Genomic DNA, 12,328 nt, shown 5'->3' with positions numbered 1-12,328 from the left:
AGCTGCAATTTGAAGCAATAAAATAAAGGGGTTTTTTTTGTTATCGATTCGAGATAAGGATTCCTAACCTTGCGACTACGGAGCCGGTCACAAAGGCCTTTATTGCTTTAGCCCTGATACCCGTGACCTCAGAGGAAAAACGTGTGGGTTTGAAATGGATGGGTTTGGTGGGGGTCGGACCGAGAGATTCGAGCGACACGCATGGCACAGAACAGTGTCCCCCATACAGAGGGAATGACGGGGATGACCATGTGTCCGACATACATTCTGGTACTAAACAGAAGCCAAGTGTTCAGCCCAGTGACGTTCCCTCCATTCTGTGAACTGAATCACTGTGTGACTGTGTGATTGTGTGTGTGTGTGTGTGTGTGTGTGTGTGTGTGTGTGTGTGTGTGTGTGTGTGTGTGCGTGCGTGCGTGCGTGCGTGCGTGCGTGCGTGCGTGCGTGCATGTGAAAGTTCCAGTGATGCTTCCCGCTTTAGCTCACCAAGCAAACGGGATGCTCACGGTGCACGGTTGTCATAGCGACGGGGGGGGGGGGACAAGAGGAGTCTGCACATAGCTTTCCCTGATTGTGTGAGTGTTTGTGCAAGCAGAAAGAGAGAGAGAGAGGGAGCGAGAGAAAAAGAGAGAGAGGGAGGAGAAGAGAGGCAGAGAAAGAGTGAGGGAGGGAGGAGAAGAGAGGCAGAGAGTGGTGCAGGAGCCACAGGGAGAGGAGCAGCTTTCTGTAATCACCAGCGTGTTTTCCGACCGAGTGGAGTTCTGCTGCTGCATCTTCCTGGGGATTGGACGCATATATTTTCTTTTACTCTCTCTCTGCTTACTTTCACACACTTGGGACTTTCTTTCAAACACACGTGTGCCTCGGCACACACAAACACACACGCACAGACACACACACACACACACATTAGCATTACCAGCATGGTCATGGAGCACTGTGGAGAGATGTCTGAGATGCTGTTCAGTCTGTGGTGATTTGCGCACACACAGTGGTGCTGCGTCTGGGGGGGGGGGGGGGGGGATGCCTGGTGCCGCCGACAGGCTGAGGGACCCGCAGCCCGCCTGGCCAGAGGCCCTCCATGCCATGGTAAATATCACCCGGAACCAGCGCAGGAATGCTGCCTCCCCTTAAGTTTGAGAGACGGTAGAGGGGGCAATAGAGTGGACATGAATAGTTTCTACACTGCTCGCACTCTGACTTCTGCTTCAGTATCATCCGCAGAGCTAGTTTGTTTTGGTTGTGGAGAGAGCTAAATTGCTGCATTTCGAAAGTGTTGAAAGTTGCTGCTGCTGCTGCTGCTGCTGCTGCTGCTGCTGCTGCTGCTGCTGCTGCGGCTGCCGCCGAATTGGAAGCTGAAGCATTGTGTATGTTATTGGTCTGAATGTGTGTTTGTTTGTGTGTGTGTGTATGTGTGTGTGTGTGTGTGCGTGTGTGTGTGTGTGTGTGTGTGAGAGTGTGTGGATGTACATGCATAGGTGTGCACTCTGACTCTCTCCACAGCCTGCTGGCCCTGTTCCCTAAGGGAGTGATGCTGTGTAAGCAAGGAGTGTGTGTGTGTGTGTGTGTGTGTGTGTGTGTGTGTGTGTGTGTGTGTGTGTGTGTGTGTGTGTGTGTGTGTGTGTGTGTGTGTGTGTGTGTGTGTGTGTGTGTGTGTGTGTGTGTGTGTGTGTGCGTGCGCGCGCGTTCGCTGGTGTGATCTTTCCATATCCCAGGCCAGGGTGTACGCGCTTACTCTGAGTCATATGTGCATATCTCTTTACCATATTAGAGTACAAAGAACCGTAAGCAAATCACCTTCAACAATATGGTGGCAGTGGTGAGGTGTGGAGGTTAAAAGGGCAAAAGCACGAGATGTAGAAGAGTGACAACCGACGTGCATTTGTCATTGCAGCCTGGTCGTCCTGGAAGGGGGATCTGTGGCTTTGTGGACAATTCCCAAAGTTTCGTAACGTAGTTGCGTAGTTTACACTAAAAATAGAGAGTTAAAGAAAGCAAATGTCGGCTGTTTTGGAGTTACTTCAAGGTAAACAAAGAACATTAGATAAATTATTTATTTATCGCCCGACAATATTCCAACATTGTTCAGACTGTGTATCTTCCACCGTCACAGCGGAGCTCCGCTCGTGATAAAAAGGTTTGACTCTTTTTTTAAGACTCAGTTCTTGACGAGTCACTCAGTAAAAGGAATAGATCTATTTGATTCAGTTTGTTTAATGCAGGGATGAGGGAAGCCGGACTCCCAGTGAACGATAGTGGGAAGAGTTGGCCATTTATTATTTTTTTCTTTTTATTTTTTGTAATGATTGCAATTTATTTTGGAATGGCAAGTACCATGTAAATATAATATAAAAGTATATTTGCACTTAAAAGTGAAAGAGGCTTTTATTTGAAGTTTGAACTGGACATTTCCATTTTAGTTATATGTTATGTCCTACTAATACTCAGTGAGAGTTACAGGTTGAATTATACTGAAACTTACTGTCAGTCCCATTTTCTGTTTTACTGGAACTCAGTGACAGTTTCATGTTCTATTATTTTTCCATACTGAATAATTAACAATAATGAACACAGTCGTGAGAAATTTCACTATTGTGGTCATCGAAAATTGCAATGTAGTCCATATGTGCAGCTGTCACGTGAGCATGATCAGATCACAGGATGTGTTTGTCATCGATGTACAGCAGATCGGAAATTGGAATCTGCAGGTCAGACTTAAAAACTCTGGAATCTGAATTGGCCAAGAAAATTGCAATCGGTGCATCTCTAGTTGTAAACATGTTTAGTAACTTTACGAGATGATGCATTTCAGGGTTCAAGTTCAAGAGGTTATTTGTCACATACATATACATACGGTCATACATACTGTATATGCAGTGAAATGTCATGACACCCGGTGATTACACACAATAAGCTCTATAAGCTCTTAAAATACTAAAAATACTAAAATGTGTAATCGACACGAGGTGCTTGCGCAGGCGGCCGCAAGGGGTGGCGCCACAATCGCGATTCTGGGTTTTATGATTATATAATAGAATGAATTGTATGTGTTGTGTTAAATATACATTTAAATTCTCCTTAATGAAACTTACCTTAACTTACCTCCACTACTTACCTCACAGAGTAGAAGTCCTGGCATGTCACAAAGTGTAGAAGTCTACATGAGATTAACTTGTGCATTGCATATAGCTAACCGTAGTAGCTCGCATATGATGTGTTTATCCTCGTTATGAGAAGGCTACGGTGTGAATGACTGATGGAGTCATTTAGCTGCAGTAACTCAAACCCCACGGAGACTCCCTGTTACACTAAATACTCAATACTCAAAATATTTTCCCAAAGTTGGCAGGTCTGGTTACCGATAGAATGTGTCTTGCTTTGACGATTACTTGCTCTGGAGATTATAAGTACAGTCGCCAGCCATTCCTTTTAACTTCTTTGAAGAGGTCCCTCCACAGTCCCTACTTGGTTATTGAAATTCGATTTTGAAGACCATGGAATATACTATACTATCCGTATATAATATATATATAATATATATATAATATAATATAATATAATATAATAATATAATATATATAATATCCATACTTAATTTTGATACTGCTCCAAATTGAATTCCACTGTTTTCACTAAAGAAAGGATTTAAATGTAAAAAAAATAAAAAATAAAAATAAAAATATATATATATAGCACATGTACAAGGAGGTCATCTTGTACATTTAGTATTTCTAAGAAGTCCAACTACTACCCAAGACCGAAGACTTAAAAACTTAAACACAAGCAGGGAAATCTTCTGGCGCATTGTCGACCCTTCCTCCCCCCACACACACCCTTCCCTCCCAACATTCCCCCGTGTTAACAACTCTGGTTCAGTCTCACTGTACACTTATGCTTATGTCCTCATCAAGTTGGCGATCAATAAATCATCACCCGCAGGGACTTCAGAGGTTGAAACAACAGCAAGCCTGGAGCCGCTCACCGCTTGCTTTGATGTCTTCATTTTTATTTGGGTGTATCGTCTGAGAAGGAGGTCAATACCTGGGCGGGCCATCTGCCTAGTCCCGTTCAGGCCGCCGGATATTAATATTTGATTGAATGATTCCGCAGCCAGACCTCTCTGAGTGGGGAGACGCCGGCGCTTCGCTCTCATTTCTATTATCCCTCATTGAGTGGTATCATCAGAATGGTCTTTGACTCCTGAGACTCTGCAAGGGAAAGGGATGTAAAGAGGATTTGCTTTATTTGGTTGTTTCTTTACGTGGTCATTTGTGATGCTGAAAGAAAAAGGTACTCCGATTTATGTTGGAAAACACCATTAAAAGATGCAGTGCCTTGTGAAGGTACTGTGCAATGCTGTTGTTCTTACATTTCTTTTATTCTGAGAAATGTCCTGCTCTCGAAAACAGGTTCTTTGGGCTTTTTAGGAAGTAGTGCCGTACTTCTGGCCTCCTGAATGGGTTGAAATGTAGAGCTAGAACGACAACATTTAATCGACAGAGGTGGTAGCGTGACAAAGAGGTGCTTGTCCGTGTGTGTGATTTCATTCATTTGGAACTTGAAGGACATTTTGTTGTTATTCTCCTCCCCCGTCTGCAGAGTCTGAGGTGTTTCACACCTTGGGTTGCACGCGCATAGAACATAATGTAATGTGGTCTCCCCATTCCAGAAGTGCAGGATGTATTATTGACAATTAAGTCCCATAGCAACGGAAAGCGACAGGGAGACATGCATGGGTTTTTTTGAAACGACTGTTCATACTGTTGTTTCATACATGTAAGAAACAAACGAAAATAAATGGATCTAAAATAAAAACACAGGCACTGGAGCCGGTTCACACCGCTGTCTGGAGGAGAAACAATAACATCTCCGCTCCAATTTTCTGAGTTAGGTTTATGTTTTTCATTTTCCATACAAGAAATTTTCCATTCTCTACAAAATAAATCTAAATCTTTCGCTATGAGATTATATGAAATATTATTATATTATAATCACAAGATTTGCATATTGAGCAGATTGTCTGGCGAGATATAGAGTATCTATGAGGAACTCCTCATGAACCTCAAAGCTCGGTACACCTGCGATGTGCGCACAGCGGCTCCACTGTGCCGCTCCGTTTGCCCGAAACGGCAAAATGCCTAGAACAGGAGCTGGGGGTCCATGTGCCTTTTCCTTTTTTTTTTGAGCACCTGCCCCTCAAAGTCTCTGCACGGGACTGTAGAGCGGGGAAGTGAGATCCGATCACCAGTCGAGAAGAGAGGGCGAGAGCCTCCGCCCTCTCCCTCTCTCCCTCTTCCCCTCTCTCCCTCTCCCCCTCTTCCCCTCTCTTCCTCCCTCTCTCCTTCTTCCCCACTCTTCCTCTTCCCCTCTCCGCTCCAGTTTCAGAACACGGTAAACTGCACTTACACCGTTTCAATGCTCAGCGTTTTCCTGGCGGATAAAAACCTAGAAATAAGTCTGTCATCAATGTCTATAGACAATGATCGCCGATAGAGAATTTAATCATAAATCTGCCCAAGCAGAGCTCATTCATACCTGAAGTGTTTTTAACGCTTCTGTACACTCAATCACCAAAGAGCTGTCACTTGTAGCTCACACCAGAAGCGATCGCTGTCGCTTTTGGGTGTTAATGTTCAATTCATCGCTTCATGTGCACATAGCTACATTCATTTATTTCGATTAGTTTTCAAATATATTTATTTTGAAGTGACACGGTTATTTTTTTAAATTTTTAATATTTTTAAATTTTGAACTAGTTTATAAAATATAATATAACATTTAATATATGAATATATGCCCCGTTACCTACCACTCCTGTTACTCTCTTTCTCTTTCTTACTCTCCCTTCTGTAGCTGTCCCAGAGGTTCTTCCATTATCTCTTGCAGTCACTAATGATGCACTTATGATAAAACCAAATACAATAACAAAACATAAACAAACAAAAAAATTGCAAACTTCTGTCTCTCACTTTGAGGATATATGTGTGTAAATGTACATACAGTAGTCTAATATATATATATAATATAATATAGAATTCTCTATAATATATATACTATGTATTATATATATACTGTATATTGTATATAGAGTCTATATTTTTATTTTATGTATATACTCACTGTAGATAATATATTCATTTTATGTATTATATATTGTTATATACTGTACATGTATATTCACATTTTATACCTGGCAAATCAACTTCTCAAAAAATATTCCCATGCATTTTTGTTCATGTGATTTGTGCTACATGACATCATACTGTACATAGTTCATGTGATTTGTGCTATATGACATCATACTATGCATAGGAAATGTTTTTAATCAAACTATATGGAAGTATAGGGACAGTCTCCAGGAGAACTTAACTTCAGAAGGGATCGAACTTGGACTTCCGTGCATGTGATGCACCTCACCAGGGATCCAAGCTACCTCCCAACTACCTACCCTCTTCCACGCATCGTTTTTTAAAATGCTGTCTCTTGAAATGAACAGCCACATCGTAAAGTACGAGGAAACCGGCTTCTGCAACAGTAAGCTTCTCCATTTTGGGAACAAAAGTTTGGTAGGAGCCAAAATAATTGGTAAGATTATGGTAGTGGGCGGACAAGCAGAAATGCATTATCGCCGTTTCGCATCACAGTTAATAAGCATTAAAGTTGAAATCCATTCTACTTTATTCCATCGCTTATTCTCTGAGATTGCGTTGTGTTGTGTCGCGTCGCTCTCCTTCGCTCCTCGTCGCCATCTACCATTGGAAATGAATGACTTTGGCCGCTTTACCACTGCATGTCGCTTCTGGAGTGAGCGTATGGTTGGGCGAGGCTGTTATTGTTGCCATATTTCTGCCAGTCAACTCCAATCTCTTCCTGATCTTGTCCTCACAGGAAGAGTGCAAACAGATCCTGGCGCGTCAGAAGTCCAACAGTCAATCTGACTCCCATGATGACGAGGTGTCCCCGCCACCGCCGAACCCGGTGGTCAAAGCCCGTCGACGCAGGGGCGGGGTCAGCGCCGAGGTCTACACGGAGGAGGACGCCGTCAGCTACGTACGCAAGGTCAGCAGACACACACACACACACACACACACACACACACACACACACACACGCTGACACTTGAATACACCAGCAGGAGTCAAGCAGCACCACGATGGCAGATTGCTGTTGAAACATGGGACCATTGTGAATCCCTACAAAGATGATTCATGTCTGGTTGATTTGTGACAGTGATTTAACAGTGTGTCTCCATCCGTGGTCAGAGCAAATAATTAGGCAGTTCTAATTCTTTCAGATTTCCACATCAGAGAATTAATGTCATTGTTGACGCTCGGAGTGTGCCTACAGATAACGTGGTCTTCAGCTGGTTTGGTTATTCGAAGGCAGTGGTTTCCAAACTTTTCACAGTCTGGCAACCCTTCACACATTCAACCTCCAGCTGTATACCCCCTATCAAAACCTGTTTGTGCACCAGCTCACGCATGTTTCAATCTTAAAGCAACGCCAGGTAACTTTTTTACCTTAAAATAACTGTTTCAAAATCATTTTGATGGTACACTGACTTACTGTAATATGAAGAATGGCACCTCTTTCATTCCCAGCCACCCCCAGTTCTTGCACTGTTCTTGCGTTACTTTATCACTCACTCACTCACTTTATCACCCACTCGCTTGATATTTCGATCCGGTGATAACCGTTTTTTTGCCTGGTAAATAAAAAAAACAAAAAACCCATACAAAACGTAGCCGAGCTCCACCTCCCATACGGGGCAGGCATGTCGGGCCAGTGGAGCCCCCGGCGCCCGCACCTCAGCTGGTGCCCTCACTTTCATTGCGCCACGGGGTGTATTTCACCCTATGACTCTGCGTGTGAGCCCATCTGCCAGGCTGAGCACATCTGGTACCTACACCGGTAGCAGGGGGCCCCATCCCTCCCCGTGCCCTCTCTCCCCACGGCTCCCCCGGAGAGCTCAGGGAAGCACCGAGGTCGGTGCAAGTGGGGCTGTAAATTAGATGTTCATAACATCTGCACGTGACCGATAAGGTTCAAATTTGTCAGGTAAAATTAATTATTCTCGGACACCAGACCGAGTTTTACGACAATGGTCTAAAAGAGCAATTGCATTCAGAAACTGTAGGGGCGCCAAATCCAAAATACCTAACGTTACATTGTGCTGCTTTAAATGGTTTTCCATTCAGTTCAGATTCAGTTTATTCAAGCGAGATTAAACTTCATCCAAATGTATCGGCCAGTTTGAAAATGAAATGGACTGGAATAGACTGGTTTAGAATAGCTCTAGACGAATTATTTTCACCACCGTCCGGAAAAACAATTTGAACCATCCCAAAGTTAATATGGATGGTCCCAAATAGTTGTTTCTTGCTTCCTATCATTTTTTTAAAATCATCCCTAGTGGTTCTTGGCATAAATGCAAGACAATTCAAAGGATTAGGAAACAAATAATTGTATTGTTATATAAATATCTGTTTTCATGCTTACATGTTGACTGAAAGGATTTGTTCTTTTACCAATAGAGATTAAGGCTAGACCAATTAGATGACAATAAAAATCACTGACATTCAAATTCATTAATTTTGCTTGCAATTATAATTAAGTTTGTTTGAATATCATAGAAAGACATAAGGATATCTACTGTATATTGTGCACCATGTATGGCAGTTGTCTCCATGTTAACAGTTTGCGTTAAGACTGGCAAGCCACCTGCAGCCGCGTGGAACCTAGTGATGCAAGTCTGGCCAACAACTCTTTTTACTGAGTACATCATTAGGAACTGAGTCTCAAAAAAAGAGTCGAACCTTTCATCACCCGTAAAACTTGCGCACTCTGTCTAGAAGCAGCCAGCCACTGCAGTCACAGTGATAGATGCACACTCCGCACAATTTGTCATTGGCCAGAAAAATTGTTTGATTTCAATCTTGTTCATTTACATTTTTTATAAAAATGTGATCCGGGTCACAAGTTCGTCCCGAGCCCAGGGCTGTTTAAAAATGTAAATCATAATTTTTTTGGCGTAACCCGAACGCCACTACGCGCACCCCAGTTTGGGAAAAACTATTCTAAACTATTCTTTGCGTTTGTGTGTAAGTTGAGAACTCGGCTACGAGCGATAACATGTCCAACTCATAATGAAATGCTGCTGGATAGGATCGAGTCCAACTCTACCGGCAAAATTAGCCCACCTCTCTAAACATGCAGACACTCTCTAACAATCCCACTCATTACCCCCCCCCCCTACACACACACACACACACACACGCACACACACACACACACACACTGCTTGTTAGTTTGTTGCTGTTCTGGTTCTTTTCTAATTAGTGTGACAGGGCATTTATTGCTGGGTAATGACAAAACGGCATGAACCTCGTCACCACGCCATAATCTCATGACCACTGGAGCGTGCTGTGTGTGTGTGTGTGTGTGTGTGTGTGTGTGTGTGTGTGTGTGTGTGTGTGTGTGTGTGTGTGTGTGTGTGTGTGTGTGTGTGTGTGTGTGTGTGTGTGTGTGTGTGTGTGTTCTGACCCCAACCAGCAGCAGATCTCTACCAAATGCTTCGATGGCAGATGCAAGCCACATACACACAGACAGCACGCAAACACATAAAGACCCACTCACACACTTTCATCCAGGCCAATTATTTCCAATATCTCATGACGTGGCAACAAACACACACAGAAACCACGGACGCACACACACACGACACACCGCTACATGAACAGCATGCCAAAAGAAATGAATCAAACGTAATTAGATGTTTTGCAAACCCAACGGTCCATCAGACAAGAGCGAGTGAAATGTTAATTCAAACATTAGAATGAGGGAGGATCACCTCTTTAGTGACTGACATACAGGACATTGAGCCGCCATATACGGTTCTCTGCATAAATCTTTCCTATATGCCCATTTCCCTCAGTGCAGTACAAGTAATCAACGGCTGCTGTTTGTTTTGAAATAAGGGATTGCAAGCAATTACCCAAACCTGTTCATATGAAGAGCATATCATACACATTACAACAAACAGTGAATTTAAATGTCTTAATAAAGTGTAAGGGCTGTCAGTCGCCCCTGGAGCTCATGTGACAACAATGAATGGAAGGACCTGGCGTCAGAAGAGGGGAACCGATCTTAGTTAGCGCTCTTACGGTAGAAGTCCACCAGACCCTTTGCCGCAGCCTGTGGGTGCGGCGCGCAGCATGGCTTTCCACCGGCTGCATGGTGAAGCATCCGAGACGTGTCGATGTTGTTGTAGAGAGAGGAGAAATATTGGAAACAGCAGCGATTTTAAATATTGTTTAACACACGGTTTGATAATACTGCCACACTATCCTGGAGACCTCCCCTCCGATCAGATGAAGTCATGCACATTATAACAATGAACTTGAACTTGAACCCCGAATCCAAGCAAATCCAACAGCAGCTCTAGGACTCTGGTACAGTGTCATGTAAAATACATTGAAATTGGTTGCTCTCTTTACAAAAAGTTTCTATGGAAAAGGCTTGCGTAGCCACACACAGTTTAAAAAGAAATGGATCTCTTGCGCAAAAATTAGCCAGTGGATTAACACCGGCTTGATAGGAAAAGCGCACTTATGGCATGCCACACCTGTACAATCCGCGGTGGACTTCTAACTTCAGTCTTCACACTGAGGGGAACTGCTGAGGGTACACAAACTTCAAATAAATTTCCAAACAACACACTTACATACAGCTATATTTTCACACATAACTACCCTATTCAAATTCCACCAATGGCAGTAAAATCCAGTATTTGAATATTCAGATCCTTTCAGATATTTAAATATTTCACCAACGGTCATAGTCATTCCTTTGCATTCAAGGTTCTGTAAGTTATGTATTCAGTGCACAACAAGTACGCATTATTATTTCAGCTCTGCTCATTCCATTTTGCCATTCTTTCTACTTTGGCATTCTCCTTTTCTCTCTTTCCTTGCGTTCTATCCCTCCATCTCTCTGTTTCACCGCACAGTCGAGCTGGAGTTTCTTCTTGATGTCATAAATACAGGCTCGTGCCTCTTTGTAGTGGTGGCAGACTTTGCCGCACTTCCCAGACACATGCACAGACACACACACACACACACACACACACACACACTATAACACACACACAATACCACAGTCTGGAATATGGATGTGAAAATGCTTGTTTTATGAATGAGCCCAGGCATCTTGTAAACTTTTAAGGGCAGAGCAGGGATTTCAGTGTAATTTCTAAACAGATGGGCTTCCCCAAATATACGCAGTCACACGTGTGGGTTGTCCTTTAAGAGGCTGCCAATACACTGCTCTTTAATTACTCGATTTAGTCGGCCTTTGAAATCGAGGCCTGCTATGCTATGTTTGGTTAGTTGGCTTCACGCAGCTCATCCACCTGTGCACTCAGTTGCTTCCTCTCACTGGACATCAACGCTTTGCGTCCTCAGGTCATCCCGAAGGACTACAAGACCATGACCGCCTTGGCCAAGGCCATCTCAAAGAACGTGCTGTTTGCTCACCTGGACGACAATGAGAGAAGGTACAAAAACCACCACAAACACAACAACACTTTATTCAAACCATTGAACGGGACATTGTTGCGGTCCGGCGCTTTACCCCCCCGCCACTGTGCGCCAGTGTTGCCTGCAAATATCCTCGATGCTGGGGGGGGGGGGGGGGGGGGCTGCTGTTGGTGTGTGTGTCTGTGTGTTGTGTTGTTAGCGGTAGCCATGGCAACCTCGGTGGATGTCGGTAACGTGTGTGTGTGTTTTCAGATATGGGTGGGAGTGGAATTATGTTACTCAGAGGGCAGCGATTCTCCACGGACCCCTCTGAGAGGGTCTCTGTTCGTCTGGGGATGACACAACCAGCGCAGGCAGACAAAGAGAGAGAGAGAGTACAGAAAAGGCCATCCATTCTCTCTTCCTACATCCTCCCCCCCTGCCATCCTTCCTCTTCAGGATTTCTTTGCATTCCTCCTTTCCGCAACCCTCCTTTCTTCCGCTCCTCCATCTGTCCCAGATCTCTAGTGAGCTCTGGGTGCAGGGGTCTGTGGGAAAGGCGCTCAGGTGGCTGGCGGGTCCGCCTGCAGCCGGAATAATGTTTCATTGGCGGGGAGAATCCATTACAACCCGTGGAGGGGGGAAACACTGAAGCTTTCCTGTCGGCTCGAGCCTCCCCGGACCCGACCCAAAACACGACTCATTCCACTCTTTCGTCAGCTGACAATTTACCGCCCTGCCTTGGCATGGGCACGCAAGGCTCTGATTGCACGTCAGCGTATGTGAAGCCGCATCGAGGCAATCTCGACATG

At 44.1% G+C, this 12,328-nt stretch overlaps 1 protein-coding gene across 1 annotated transcript in view; it reads left to right on the top strand.

Moving 5' to 3' along the window:
* Positions 1 to 12,328, top strand: part of prkar1b (protein kinase, cAMP-dependent, regulatory, type I, beta) — a gene marked incomplete at its 3' end in the record, with an annotated part of 88,594 nt that overhangs the window by 17,983 nt on the left and 58,283 nt on the right. Inside the window, exons 2-3 of the mRNA XM_080010212.1 lie at positions 6,889 to 7,059; positions 11,463 to 11,554. Coding sequence (XP_079866338.1) covers positions 6,889 to 7,059; positions 11,463 to 11,554 — 263 coding nt within the window. The remainder of the gene's footprint in view (positions 1 to 6,888; positions 7,060 to 11,462; positions 11,555 to 12,328) is intronic.

Source organism: Zeus faber (genome assembly GCF_960531495.2).
Source record: "Zeus faber genome assembly, chromosome: 11".
NCBI lineage: Eukaryota > Metazoa > Chordata > Actinopteri > Zeiformes > Zeidae > Zeus > Zeus faber.
Note: the sequence above shows the minus strand (reverse complement) of the source record. Positions and strands in the feature narration are given on the sequence as shown.